The following is a 15,744-nucleotide window of genomic DNA, read 5'->3' as shown; positions in this document are numbered from 1 at the left end:
TGCGCTGATATCTCCAGTCTCTTCCACCCCCCACCCCCCCCCCCAAACCTTGATTGGCTTAATTGAAGGATAATATTACACAACTCTGCATGTCCACCATAAAACTTCTTGTCCAACTCAAGTTCATTGATATACAACCATACTTTTTTTTTTCTATTTAAAAGTATTATTTTGTCAAATAACCTGGTAATGCTGCAGGTCCCGAGTCATCAATCCAATATCCCACCAGATCCTACCTCTCCGATCCAATATTCTGCATTGTTATGGTGGTCTATGATGTAATTTCAACTCCTTAATTGGATTGCTGTGACTGGTATCAAATTCTGCTAAGGAACTCCTTTATCCTCTTGCATAGCTGAAGCCTTTGAGTGAGTGAAGAGTGGGAAACGCATCCATCTTTAGTTTTTATCCATGAAGCTGAATATAAAATAATTGCTTTTTATTTCTGTGATCATTGCAGCAAATTTTTGGGGGTAAGAGGGTGAGATTTAATAGGAATATAGGAACAGGAGTAGGCCATTCAGCTCCTCGTGCCTGCTCTGCCATTTGATAAGATCATGGCTGATCTGTGATCTAACTCCATATACCTGCCTTTGGCCCATATCCCTTAATACCTTTGGTTGCCAAAAAGCTATCTAACTCAGATTTAAATTTAGCAATTGAGCTAGTATCGATTGCCGTTTGCAGAAGAGAGTTCCAAACTTCAAACTTCTACCACCCTTTGTGTGTAGAAATGTTTTCTAATCTCACTCCTGAAAGGTCTGGCTCTAATTTTTAGACTGTGTCCCCAACTCCTAGAATCCCCAACCAGCGGAAATAGTTTCTCTCTATCCACCCTATCTGTTCCCCTTAATATCTTATAAACTTCGATCAGATCACCCCTTAACCTTCTAAACTCCAGAGAATACAACCCCAATTTGTGTAATTTCTCCTCGTAACTTAACCCTTGAAGTCCGGGTATCATTCTAGTAAACCTACGCTGCACTCCCTCCAAGGCCAATATGTCCTTCCGAAGGTGCGGTGCCCAGAACTGCTCACGGTACTCCAGGTGCGGTCTAACCATGGTTTTGTATAGCTGCAGCATAACTTCTGCCCCCTTGTACTCTCGTCCTCTAGATATAAAGGCCAGCATTCCATTAGCCTTATTGATTATTTTCTGTACCTGTTCATGACACTTCAATGATCTATGTACCTGAACCCCTAAGTCCCTTTGGACATCCACTGTTTTTAACTTTTTACCATTTAGAAAGCTCCCCGTTCTATCCTTTTTTGATCCAAAGTGGATGACCTCTCATTTGCCTACATTGAATTCCATTTGCCACAGTTTTGCCCATTCACCTAATCTATCAATATCCCTTTGTAATTTTATGTTTTCATCTCCACTGCTTACAATGCCACCAATCTTTGTGTCATCGGCAAACTTGGATATGAGACTTTCTATGCCTTCATCTAAGTCGTTAATAAATATTGTGAATAATTGAGGCCCCAAGACAGATCCCTGTGGGACTCCACTAGTCACATCCTGCCAATGTGAGTACCTACCCATCATCCCTATTCTCTGTCGCCTTTCGCTCAGCCAACTTCCTAACCAAGTCCGTACTTTCCCTCGATTCCATGGGCTTCTATCTTAGCTAACAGTCTCTTATGTGGGACCTTATCAAATGCCTTCTGGAAGTCCATATAAATAACATCCATTGACATTCCCCTGTCCACTACTTTAGTTAGCTCTTCAAAAAATTCAATCAGGTTTGTCAGGCACGACCTACCTTTCACAAATCCATGCTGGCTCTCTCTGATTAAATGAAAATTCTCGAGGTGTTCAGTCACCCCATCCTTAATTATAGACTCCAGCATTTTCCCCACAACAGATGTTAAGCTAACTGGTCTATAATTCCCTGTTTTCCCTCTCTCTCCTTTCTTAAAAAGCAGAGTGATATTAATAATTTTCCAATCTAGAGGGACAGTTCCTGAATCTAGAGAACTTTGAAAGATTATAGTTAGGGCATCTGCAATGTACTCACCTACTTCCTTTAAAACCCTGGGATGGAAACCATCTGGTCCTGGGGATTTGTTCTTCATTATTTTCTTCATTACTGTTGTTTTACTTATGTTAATTTTATTGAGTCCCTGTCCCCGATTCAATATTAGTTTTCTTGGGATTTCCGGCATGCTATCCTCTCTTTCTACTGTAAATACTGACGCAAAGTAATTATTCAACATGTCTGCCATTTCCCCATCGTCAATGACAATATCCCCACTTTCAGTTTTTAAGAGGCCAACACTGCTCCTGACCACCCTCTTTTTCCTAATATAACTATAAGTTCTTCATATTGGTTTTGATATCTCTTGCAAGTCTCTTTTCATGCTCTCTTTTTGTAGCTCTGTGTACCCTGTGAGATGCTTTAAAGGGTTATGTTAATAGACACTCGTTTCTTTCTAGTCTACAAATGACTAATACTGCCTTGTTATTCAGGGAACAATGAGGATGTGAATGTCTGGTAATTATACAGTGAAATTCAAGGGAGCGCCTGTGACTACACAATAAGTGAAAGGCAGGACGAGTGGCACAGCAAAAAGCACCAGTACAAGAAAGTTGATTTTAGGAGGTTGCACATAAGTATGACTGGTAAAACAACTTCGAGATGTTCACTTTGGCTCAGTGCTAAACAATCTCGCCTCTGAGTCAGAAGGTTGTGGGTTCAAGTTACACTCGGAGACTTGAGCAAACAATCTAGGCTAGCACCCCAGTGCAGTACTGAGGGAGTGCTGCTCTGTCGGACGTGCCGTCTTTCGGATGAGACGCTAAACCGAATCTCCATCCGCCCTCGGGTGGACGTAAAAGATCCCATTGTACTATTCAAAGAGGAGGAGGAGAGTTCTCCCCGGTGTCCTGGCCAATATTTATCCCTCAACCAACATCACTAAAATAGATTATTTCATCATTATCTCATTGCTGTTTGTGGGACCAGTTTGGCTGACGTGTTTGTCACAGGATCAGTGACTACACTTCAAGAGGAATTCATTTGCTGTAAAGCACTTTGGGACATGTTCAACTCTTAGAATGTGACTTGAACCCATGATTTTCCAGCTTGAGCCAAGGTGACACATCTGGCACTTCAGAATAGGTTCTTGTAGCTGTGTTGAAGGTTTTTTTTTTGCTGGTTGAGGCTCACAGTAACTGGGCTCCTCCACTTGCTGAGAAGTATGATCAAAAAATCATCAATATAGTAGGCGTGAGATACGAGGCATTCTGGTAACATCCATTATTAATATTCATTTCCCAGAATAGTGGTGGTGTCATCACTGAGACAGGGACCTCGTATGACTTAATTCACATCTCTCAACCAACAAAATCATAAAACATTGTTTGTAAAAATAAATTCTATGACCATCTGTGCAATTACTTCTTACCCCATTCCTGAGGCTGACGTAAACCTTCTGAGGTTGTGGCTTCCTTATTTGTGGAAGTAAAAATCCCAACCTAAAAATCTCTGAACTGCGTCTCCTATGTGTCTAAATTGGTGCATATTATATCTTGACTTTCCAAAGGCAGTAGTTAAGTGCTTCGCCAGAGAGTTGTTGAAGTGAAAGTTTGTGGGACACAGAAACTGTAAATTAGATAATTTGGCTTCAAAAATAGATTGGTGATTGGAGAGCTGTGAGCAGAGATCTACCTCCTCCCCCGCCTCCCTCGGTCAGTCTGGGGGTCCTTCCATTTGAGTAGAATGTCTGCAGCAGCAGATGAAGCACAGTGTCGGGGGGAAAGCAGGATGTTTGGGGAATGGGTAGAATTCCATGATCTGCACTGAGATTTAATACTGTTCATTAACTGAATAAACCCATGAACGCTGCCGTCAGTGCTTTCAAATGCAAACTTAGAGTACATGTCAACATAGTGACAGTGATGCAGTAGTAAGGCTCTGTGTGGAACACTGTCTGAGGCTGTAATAACTGTGTTTAAAACAATAAAGGTGGTGGAATGGCTCAGAAGAGTAATCAAGGACATTCCAGATTTTAGGTAATTGATTTATGAATAGTGTACGAGAGTGATGTACCATGCTGGAGTCGGGGGTGGGGGGGGGTGGAAATCCATTAACAACAACTTGCATTTATATAGCGCCTTTAATGTCGTAAAACGTCCCAAGGCACTTCACAGGGGCGTTATCAAACAAAATTTGACACCGAACCACAAAAGATGGTATTAGGACAGGTGGGTAAGAAAGCAGATTTTTTTCTTTTTGATTCTTCCTTGTGCTGTAACTGTATGTCATTGAAGTTTTGAAGGTACAGTATGTGGATGCCGATTGAGATGCTCAAGTCAGGAATGTTCGATTGGTTGGGTATTGTTGTGTGATGCGTTTCTGTCTTGATGCAATTACTGCATTGTAATTAACAAGAATCTATTCCACACTCTCATTTCTACCTTCTGTTAGCCGGTAAGGAATAAGTTCCACCTGTGAAAGAAATAAGGAAACAAATCTGAGAAATATTTGGGTGTAGCAGCGACATTGAATCTGAGCCAAACGTGTTTGTACGGTGCGAGTGTGACTGACCGGTGTATTTTTGACGGGTGGGGGATGTGTATGATCAAAGTGCATTTGAAGGATCAGTGTACATGGCTACATTCCAGTGTTTTGGGAACATTATTAAATGTAGCTACGTTGTGAAAAATACAGTCAATGGGAAATGCTTATGCTGTAGTAGCATGAGGTCCCTATAAATCCAATAGGGAATTCAGGAGAAACTTCTTTACCCAAAGAGTGGTGAGAATGTAGAACTTGCTACCACAAGGAGTAGTTGAGACAAATATCATAGAAACATTGAAGGGGAAGCTAGATAAACACATGAGGGAGAAAGGAATAGAAGGATATGCTGATAGGGTGGGAGGAGGTTCGTGTGGAGCATAAACACCGGTACAGACCAGTTGGTCTGAATGGCATGTTTCTATGCCATAGACTCGATGTAAAGGTCAGAGTTCATACCTTCTGATTCTCCAAATTTCCTTTTTTCAAACTTGCTGGTTAAAATTAAAAAATTGATTTGTTAGTCACATCATAGCACCTTGCTAGGGGAAGCTAAAGGATGTTTTACTCCTGATGGATACAGAACATATTCTCTGCTTCAACTGTGAATGAAAGCATCTGCTTCTGCTTTATTTAGTATTCAGGGGCCTCCACCGTCAGTTTGCCTGTAACATCAACCTCCTGCGTAGTATGGGAGGAAAAAGGAGCTGATAAGATCCGAGATATTGAAGAATGAGCCAGCACACTATTCTATAAGAAGCAATTATCCCTTAACTAACGCAGCCCATGACAGGCCAGAAATTGGATAAATACTTGAAGGGAAAATATTTACAGGGCTATGGGGAAAGAGCAGGAGAATGGGACTAATTGGATAGCTCTTTCAAAGAGTCGGCATGGGCACAATAGGCCGAATGGCCTGCTTCTGTGCTGTACCTACTATCTTACTATGTTTCCTGGTCCCTGTGATCTAGTTGGTTGAACAATCAGATCCCAGTGCTATATCTAAAATATAAATAACCAAATCACATTCTATTAAAAACACTGTCATTTACAGATGCTATTGCATATAACCTGTAACACTGAAAATAAAATTTATGACAAACACTTTTTTTTTAAAAATCACAAACTTATTCATAAGGTTGACGTCAACTGCTCCCCACCCCATCCTGCAGGGCCCTTGAACTCCAGGTGCACCCTTCCCCTCCCCCCAATACTTCATGATTCCCATCTGGTCAGCTGACTCCCTCCGTCATGAGGCCCAATGTAAACAAAATGTGTTGTCTCCGATGGAAAAGACTAGGAGAAAAGTTCTGTTGGAGGGTGGAGACAAGGTGAACCACATTGAGGGAGGGAGAACGAGAGAGATCCTTTTCAGGAGCTAGTTGGGGGACAAAGAAAAAGAGATGCCCTGTTTGGGGTAGTGGAGAGAAGACTGCCTTTAGAACAGACTGCAAGTGGCTTTTGTTGGTCTCTTGGTCCATGTTTAAGTGTGAATCATTAACCTTTTACAAATCCAAATGGCTTTGCATTCATAATGCAAATAATAGAAATGGCTGAAACTTGTGGAACTGGAGCCTATTGCTGGGATGATGTGATTTGGTCACTATAGACCACTTTTGTTTTTCATTTTCATTGTAGTAAATTCAAAATAAGTCCAAGCAGCAGTCTACTACTGAGCATTCCGAATAAGAATTTGTAACCTGCAAGCCAGATTTGTCCATTTACAAAATTTCAGACTGTGATGATACTGTAAGAAAGCGGCCAGATCACTTTTGATTGTGGCAATAGACCAAATCCACCATTAATTTTATATTAAACATCGTTGTCTCATGCAGGGTTTAAAAGCTGTTGATGTGAAAACCCCACTTTTAATATAAGAACATAAGAAATAGGAGCAGGAGTAGGCCAATCGGCCCCTCGAGCCTGCTCCGCCATTCAATAAGATCATGGCTGATCCGATCCCAACCACAAATCTAAAGAACACAAGAAGCAGGAGCAGGACCCGGCCACTCAGCCCCTGGGCCCTCTCCGCCACCCACAGGGCCTTGACCGATCCGAACTCAGCTTCATGTCCAATTTCCTGCCCGCTCCCCATAACCCCTAATTCCCTTTACATCTAGGAAACTGTCTATTTCTGTTCTAAATTTATCTAATGATGTAGCTTCCACAGCTTCCTGGGGCAGCAAATTCCACAGACCCACCACCCTCTGAGTGAAGAAGTTTCTCCTCATCTCAGTTTTGAAAGAGCAGCCCCTTATTCTAAGATTATGCCCCCTAGTTCTAGTTTCACCCATCTTTGGGAACATCCTTACTGCATCCACCCGATCAAGCCCCTTCACAATCTTCTATGTTTCAATAAGATCGCCTCTCATTCTTCTGAACTCCAATGAGTAGAGTCCCAATCTACTCAACCTCTCCTCATATGTCCGCCCCCTCATCCCCGGGATTAACCGAGTGAACCTTCTTTGTACTGCCTCGAGAGCAAGTATGTCTTTTCTTAAGTGTGGACACCAAAACTGTATGCAGTATTCCAGGTGCGGTCTCACCAATACCTTATATAACTGCAGCAATACCTCCCTGTTTTTGTATTCTATCCCCCTAACAATAAAAGCCAACATTCCGTTGGCCTTCTTGATCACCTGCTGCACCTGCATACTAACTTTTTGATTTTCTTGCACTAGGACCCCCAAATCCCTTTGTACTGCAGTACTTTCCAGTTTCTCGCCATTAAGATAATAACTTGCTCTCTGATTTTTCCTGCCAAAGTGCATAACCTCACATTTTCCAATATTATATTGCATCTGCCAAATCTCCGCCCACTCACCCAGCCTGTCTATATCCCCTTGTAGGTTTTTTATGTCCTCCTCACTCTCTACTTTCCCTCCCATCTTTGTATCATCTGCAAATTTTGATATGTTGCATTCGGTCCCCTCCTCCAAATCATTGATATAGATTGTACTGTCCATAATCAATCTGTATTTAATCTGTCTGTAAATAGCTTTGATAACACTCAACTGACTAATTTCTCCCGACACGGATATCATGGAATGGCATTACAATTTTCATATTTGCACATCACAAATTCCTACTGATCCAGGATCTTGTAATCTATATACTCTAATGTGGTGACTGTGCCTTACCATTGCTTTTTATGGGCATGCTTTAACTTAAAATAATTTATTTTGTCATTTTGTGAATTGACTTTTAAGTACTCTTTGCTTGTTTTAATTCAGATCAAACCAGCGGGCCAATTATGTAGGGCCACACAGCACGACTGTGATCTGCCTGACTACTGCAATGGTGTGAGTGCTCAGTGTCCAGAAGATGACTTCAAAATGAATGGTTCACCCTGCAGCAACCGGGAAGGCTACTGCTACAATGGACAGTGCCCTACTCATAAACAGCACTGTGTTACTCTATGGGGAACAGGTACTTTATGCAAATGTTTACTCACCTCATCTAAAATCTAACATGTTAAGCATCCTATTATGTCTAGCATTTTCCACTGCCATTTAGATAGAAAGTCCTTCAAACTCTACATTCTATTATCACTTTCACATTTCAGTATTGATTGTCATTTTTATACTTTACATTTCAACAGAGCAATGGCTGCACTTATAGTTTTTTCAGACAGCTTCAGTTTGTGGAATAGCCTGCTCTGGATCTCAATAACTGAGCCAGCATGTTGGCTGTCATGTTAAGCTTGAGATGCAGCAGATGATGATGTATCTGCTTCCGTGTCATTTTTTAAAATTTTATTTTAAGAGGCCAATCATCACAAATAAGTGTTTAATTGTTTTGTTGTTTGAATTTGTAATTTAATATTTGTAGAAATATTTTTAACTTTCATGTCATTTTAATATTTTATATTAGCTTCTGTTAAAACAGAGATTAAAAATAAATTTTACGTGTAAGAAACGATTGGCAATGATATCACAATACAATTGTGACATTGCACCTCACTCTGTTTAAACATAATGTAATTCACAATTCACTTTAGTTTTGTTTCTGCAGAATTTTTGAACTCTAATTTCAAATTAAGGACCAAAATCCCTTCATTTATTATTTGGAAGCTTTTAATTTCCCATTTCTCATAAATGTCAACAAGGAATTCTGTTCCTACAGCCATTGTGCCACCATACAGCCACTCATTATTTAGTATATCTCTGTTTCACTTTCTAATATCATGCATTTGAAATTTACAGAAAGTTAGATTGCCAATGCTATATGATGGAATCTTCCTGTTACTAATTGTATATGGCAGGAAGATAATATCTTCGGAAAACAGCAAAGACTAATCAGGAAAGAAGGGTTAAATGATTATGCTTGAAAACAAATTGAAGGGACTTGATAGTTGCTAACATTGTACTCAAAGGGAGTAATGGAAAATGAATGAGATAAAGTGCTGAAACAAAAACGCCAGAGACATAGGAACATCCTCGAATCTGGTCTCGCTCCATCACCGTAACTTCACTAGAAAAGCAGCAAAAGCCCCGCACTTTCCTTGCACTTCAGGCAAAGTTACAGCAGCGGAGCGGAAACAGCTCCGAGGAAGTTCCCAGCCGTAACGTGAGATTAATTTGAAACCAGGTCAACAATGGCATTGGCCCACATAGTGGGAAGCAGATGCATTCCAAGGAGGTCCTCCTAGCCAATGTCAGCAGAAAACATCCACTTCACTAAATGCACAAATTGAGGACTTGCACAATCTGACAGAGAAGCTTTCAGTACGGAAATATTTTCAAATTAAGTTAATATAATGATGACTTTGTGCCCGTCATTCATAGTACTCTCATCAAGTTACTTTCTGCGTTGAAAAATTGCCAGTATGTGTAATCTGTTTTTTTTTCTCTGTGGATGCATTAATTAAACCCAGCAGACATACTGAGTACGAGAAATATTTTCTCTGGTATTACACAGGTGCAATGGTGGCACACGATGACTGCTTTCAACAGAATATGAAAGGAGATAAATATGTTCATTGCAGAACATCTAAAAATGTTTATGAAGCATGCCGGAGAAAGTAAGTGTAAACAAATTTTTTTAATGCAACCATTGGAGACCGTGCCTTCAGCTGCCTAGGCCCTAAGCTCTGGAATTCCATCCCTAAACCTCTCCAACTCTCTCCTTTTAGTCGCTCCTTAAAACCTACCTCTTTGACCAAGCTTTTGGTCACCTGAGCTAATATCTCCATATGTGGCTCGTTGTCAAAGTTTGTTTGTAACACTCCTGTAAAACGTCTTGGAATGTTTTGCTATGTTAATAATGCTATATAAATGCAAGTTGTTGTTGTGCCAGGGGCTCAATTTTTGGATGTCCGAGCCGGCGGGGCGGGGGGGCTCCGAAAATCAGGGATTCCCGGGGTGGGTCCGGAGCCCGGCTCCAACCCGCCCACTTCCAGGTTCCCCATGATGTGCTTAGATGCGCGCACAGCCCCCGCATGTGGGACTCCCGCACTCAGCTGCTTCTTAATGGCAGATAGAGACAATAGCTCAAGGAGAGACCAAGTACTTTTAGCTGCAGACATTTGCAAACAGTTCAGCCTTGTCTCTTAGAGCCCAGCGTTTGAGTGCATCATGGCTTGAGGATACTGTGATTTTTTTTCTCAGTGAAGCATAAGTGTACTGCTGGGTTTCATTGTGAGTCGCTTGGGATCTCCTTGCATCTCCTGCTGATTCCTCAGATGGCTCTAAAACTGTTTCAGACACATCTGCTGCTGTGGCTGGATGGTCCTTCCAAATCTCTGGCGCATCTGAATTTTGCACAGGAGGGCTGAATGATCCAGATGTGCCATTACTCTGACAGACAGCAACTTCAGCCACACCTTCTCCAGCCATGCCCCTGATGCTGAGCATTCCTGTAGCATGACTGCTGATCTGCATGGATGTGGAGATGCCGGTGATGGACTGGGGTGGACAAATGTAAGGAATCTTACAACACCAGGTTATAGTCCAACAATTTTATTTTAAAATCACAAGCTTTTGGAGATTATCTCCTTCGTCAGGTGAGTGAGTGAATGAGAGGTTCTCAAATCGCATATCTTATATTAGGCTGGGACACCATCACACCAATCAAAGGTGTCGTTGGTGTTCAGACAGGTTAGCCACGGAAAACAGTAGGTCCCAGTATGCTGAATACACAATGTGTCAAATTACACAGACAGAGAGAAAGAGACCCGAAAGGCAGAGAGAGAGAATTTCCAGTTGTATTAAAAACAGATAACTTTTTTTTCCCTGCTGGTGGGGTTACGTGTAGCGTGACATGAACCCAAGATCCCGGTTGAGGCCGTCCTCATGGGTGCGGAACTTGGCTATCAATTTCTGCTCGACGATTTTGCGTTGTCGTGTGTCTCGAAGGCCACCTTGGAGAACGCTTACCCGAAGATCGGTGGCCGAATGTCCTTGACTGCTAAAGTGTTCCCCAACTGGGAGGGAACCCTCCTGTCTGGCGATTGTTGCGCGGTGTCCGTTCATCCGTTGTCGGGTAAGCGTTCTCCAAGGCGGCCTTCGAGACACACGACAACGCAAAATCGTCGAGCAGAAATTGATAGCCAAGTTCCGCACCCATGAGGACAGCCTCAACCGGGATCTTGGGTTCATGTCACGCTACACGTAACCCCACCAGCAGGGGGAAAAAAAGTTATCTGTTTTTAATACAACTGGAAATTCTCTCTCTCTCTCTCTGCCTTTCGGGTCTCTTTCTCTGTCTGTGTAATTTGACACATTGTGTATTCAGCATACTGGGACCTACTGTTTTCCGTGGCTAACCTGTCTGAACACCAACGACACCTTTGATTGGTGTGATGGTGTCCCAGCCTAATATAAGATATGCGATTTGAGAACCTCTCATTCACTACTCACCTGACGAAGGAGATAATCTCCGAAAGCTTGTGATTTTAAAATAAAATTGTTGGACTATAACCTGGTGTTGTAAGATTCCTTACATTGATCTGCATGGAAACAGATCTGAAGGCAGCAAAGAGGTCTACAAAGCTCTGCCTCGAGAGAGTCTCTTCTATATTGAAACCCAAGCCCTTTATCTCCATAGGTCTAAGCATTCATGAGTTATTGCAACTGGGTTTGGAGCCTGTGCCTCTGGGAACACCTCTTCAGATGTGTTCAAGAATTTCTAGGTTCCAATGTTTAGTGCACTGCTTAGAAATTTTATGGGGAAATATGGTAAAGCTACTTACATTTCAAGAAATTACTTTAATCTGTTAACTAGAAACCACTTGAGTTCCAGGTATTGAACACTTGAGCAATTAGAGCTAGGTCTAGAAAATATCATTCTTTTCAATTCAATTCTCCATGCCCTGTTTATTCTTTTCACAGGGATATGAAATGTGGTAAAATGCACTGTGTCAGGGGAAACAAGTTTCCAGTCACTCATGCAACGTATGAAATAAAACTATTCGGGAACAAATTATGTAAAATTGCATTGAATGAACGGAGTGAAGTAACTACTGACCTTGGACTTGTGCCATCAGGAACAAAATGTGGAGATGAGATGGTAAGAAGTGATAGCAATAACTATCATGAGCAATCTTTCTGAAAGAATTTCTTGGGGTAGCAATAGCATAGCGCCAGCCTGCTGGCGCAGGGAACGATCCCTGTGCCGGAACAAATAGGGCCGATCGAAATTGTTCCTCGAGCCTCATTTAAATTAGACTGGTGAGCTGTGGATGGTTGCTGAATTCCAATGTGCCATCTTTCAGATGACATTTTAAACCAAGGCCCTGTCTGCTTGTTCTTGGCACTATTTGTAGAAGAGCAGGGAGTTCTCCTAGTGTCTTGACTAACATTCATCCCTCAACCAACACCAGCAGAAATAAGTTAACTGGTCATTCATTCATTCGCTGTGTGTGGCATCTTGCTGTGTGCAAATTGGCTGCTGCATTTGCCTACATAGCAACAATGACTGCACTTCAAAAGTAATTCTTTGGATGTGAAACACTTTGGAACGTCCTAAGGACATGATAAAGCATTATGTAAATGCGGGTTCTTTCTTTATTTGTGGTGTCTCTTTTGCTAACCCAATGGGTGAGAGAAAGTAATGTATCAATAATACAGGTAGAATGTGATTCTTGCCACGTTATAATCTAAGCCACCCACTACCTAATGACTAGGCACACCATATAGTACATATCTTGCAGCAGGAAATGTAACACAAATATTCCATGAAGTGTCCTATGATACTTTAGATTTCATTGGCAAGTACTTCACTTATGATTTTTGGACAAATGACTGGTCAGATCTTGCATTGTTTTAAGTATAAAATATATAATTTGTCTATTTACAGGTCTGCTACAATGGTCAGTGCCAGAATCTTTTACTTTATGGATCAAGAAACTGTTCAGGCAAATGCAATAACCATGGGGTATGGCTCATGTAGAATTCTTTATCCATTTTTCATCAATGCAAACTACTCATTAGCATTCCTACAGGGAGATTTAACAGATGTTCAAAATTATGAAGGGTTTTGGTATAGTAAATAAGGAGAAACTGTTTCCATTGACCAGAGGTTCAGTAACCGGAGGACACAGATTTAAGATAATTGGCAAAAAAACCCCAGAGAAGAGAATTTTTTTTTTACGCAGCAAGTTGTTATGATCTGGAATTCATCGCCTGAAAGGGTGGTGGAAGTAGATTCAATACTAACTTTCAAAAGGAAATTGGTTATATACTTGAAAAAATTACAGAGCTATGGGGAAAGAGCAGGGGAGTGGGACTAATTGGATAGTTCTTTCAAAGAGCCGGCACAGGCACGACGGGCTGTACTGCTTCTGTACTGCATGATTCTATGTGCAAAGTTGATTTTAGCTTCTGTTGGTGAGAGACTAGATCACTTTAATTGATGTAATATGCTTTGGCTAAGTGGCGTATGAACTATATTACCGAGAGTAACTCTTAGATTGAGAAGCTGCACGTAGCACTATGTAACACATCTGTCTATTACATTGAAAAGTGATGGTTATCGACATGAATTTATTCCATGTCAGGTGAGATTCAAATTGTTGTTAACCTTCTGAATTGTTTTTAAGGTTTGTAATCACAAGAGAGAATGTCACTGTGATCCAGGCTGGGCGCCACCATATTGTGTTACACGAAAGGATGGCTTATCACCAGGTAAGAATCCAATCAACCGCACAGAAATGAAGTGACACTTCATGTGCACAAACCTTTATACATACCTCCTTAGATGTGTGAAGTTATAGCTTCCCACATCTATAAATGGATTATGCTGTAAGGCTATTCATTTTCTGCACAATTACTTTCTACCAGTTCCAATGCAAACTGTAACCTTTGATTTTAAAAAAAGTAAATCATAGACCTAGAGATTATTGAATTTGTTTCATTTGATTAGCCAATGCATATTATTTGTTTATAGAAATTATTTTTGAACAATATTCATTCCATAACACAAAAATGCATTTTAGGATAAAAAATTATAGGTCTCTAAAAATGTCCATTTTCACCAAAAGCAAAAAGTCCAGTTACTGTTATTAGGAATGCAGTTAGCATTTCTGCATCCATATCAAAATTGTAATATGAACATTTTTAGTTTATTCTAATACTGTCAATTAAGAAACATTTTCCCATTTAAAAAAAAAGTTTTTGCAATGCACGCTTAAGAATTGTTTAATCCTAAATGGTTTAAAGACTAAATTTAGTTCAAAATGTCTGAATTTCTTGGAATTGATTTTTTTTCCTCTGAAGATTCCCACTAATTGTGTCCTGCTCCTATGATATGGATTTGTGCACAACTGGTATCAATGCCATTTTATGACCAGCCTGGTAGAAACACTCTTCCACTCAGTGTCCTGTTTAGTACCTGTGGCTGAAGCAGATAACTTTGTTGTACAATCCTTGGATATGAATCTGTGACCTCTCGTTTCGGGGGTGGGGGGGTCCAAATGTTTCACCCCTTGAACTGATGGGCTACTAAGAAAAATTCTTTATTGGTCTGGCACTACTCCCTCCAATTTTTTCATGCTGTCCCTCCCCAATTTTCTCATGCTATATGTGTGGATGTGCTTGCCTCACTCCTCACATTTAGATTGAGCTCAGAAGTTCATTGTGTGGGAAATCACAAGAGTAAACTCATGTTGTACCACCCCATAACATGGAGCGTTGAAGCACCAGTGTGTCCAACAAAGGATTTTTGTTTTCTGGACAGAATCCCAGTGATTTTTGTCGTCGTTATCAAAGTTTCAAATCATTTTTAGGAAGGTGTGTTAAGGACTTCATTCTGCCTTTTGTTTGTATAGCTCAATGGGCAGAGTTTCTCACACTGTACTTGCAGAGATGAATTAATTTACAATTTTCTTTTCAGTGGGAAATGCTGCTACAATCATTATTCTCTCCGTGGTCCTGCCCTTCATAATTTTACTTATCCTGATAAGTGGTGCACTTCTGTATTATAAAAGATGCTTAATGAAGAAATATACAAACAAAATGTGAGTACTGTGTGAGAACTCCTTTTTTCCCCTGACTTCAGTCACTGTTGTTGAACATTTTTTAATTCTGTGGTATTGCTCACTGTTAGTCTGAGGTTTTATTGTTGCAAGTGTACCTCTCTCACACCATTTTAGGCACAGGAGTTGGCTGGGTGTGGTTAAAACAACTACTTAAAACAACCATTTTTTTTCCTCTTACAGGCAATTGGGAGAAATATGGCCAGTAGTATTTTTCCATAAACATGAGTACTTCCTTAAATGTATACACCTGAATCTGAGCAAACATTACATAACAAGTTAACTGGAACATTTTATAGTAGTTCAGGAATCATGTATAAAAGGAATGCAATATTTGAATTTGCACTAATCAGAATTGGGTTTGAGTCAATTATGTAGCTATCCTGACTCTAGTGTATTGAAGTGCCATATTGAAGCAAATTAGCTATTCTTCACATCTGTACTTTCCAAGGAAACTAAAGCCACCTGTAAACCACAACTTTTATTCATTTTCTCTTTTAAAAACTGATCTTTTTTGTTTTGTTTCTAATTCTGCGGTCCGTCTGTAAAGCAAACACTTGTTTCAGCCTCCTGAGTTGCATAAGAATTTTTTTTCTGTAAAGAACTGTGGGTATATAATGTCAACGAGGACTGTTTTGTCTAGACCAGGATTATTCAATTGAAATCACTGACTAACCAGCGGTGTAGCTACAGCAACACTGTTCTAGCCACATTCTCTAATTTTAGTAGAAAACGCCTTACACACAA

The 15,744-nt window shown here is 40.6% G+C and overlaps 1 protein-coding gene across 2 annotated transcripts in view; it reads left to right on the top strand.

Annotated features, from left to right (window-relative positions):
• adam8a (ADAM metallopeptidase domain 8a) overlaps positions 1-15,744 on the top strand; it is a 48,426-nt gene that overhangs the window by 18,758 nt on the left and 13,924 nt on the right. For both annotated transcript variants that reach the window (XM_067972585.1, XM_067972584.1), the window contains exons 14-19: positions 7,757-7,952; positions 9,444-9,546; positions 11,855-12,032; positions 12,822-12,899; positions 13,564-13,648; positions 14,856-14,979. In XM_067972585.1, the coding sequence (XP_067828686.1) occupies positions 7,757-7,952; positions 9,444-9,546; positions 11,855-12,032; positions 12,822-12,899; positions 13,564-13,648; positions 14,856-14,979 (764 nt within the window). The remainder of the gene's footprint in view (positions 1-7,756; positions 7,953-9,443; positions 9,547-11,854; positions 12,033-12,821; positions 12,900-13,563; positions 13,649-14,855; positions 14,980-15,744) is intronic.

Source organism: Heptranchias perlo, chromosome 36 (assembly GCF_035084215.1).
Source record: "Heptranchias perlo isolate sHepPer1 chromosome 36, sHepPer1.hap1, whole genome shotgun sequence".
In the NCBI taxonomy this organism is placed as follows: domain Eukaryota; kingdom Metazoa; phylum Chordata; class Chondrichthyes; order Hexanchiformes; family Hexanchidae; genus Heptranchias; species Heptranchias perlo.
Note: the sequence above shows the minus strand (reverse complement) of the source record. Positions and strands in the feature narration are given on the sequence as shown.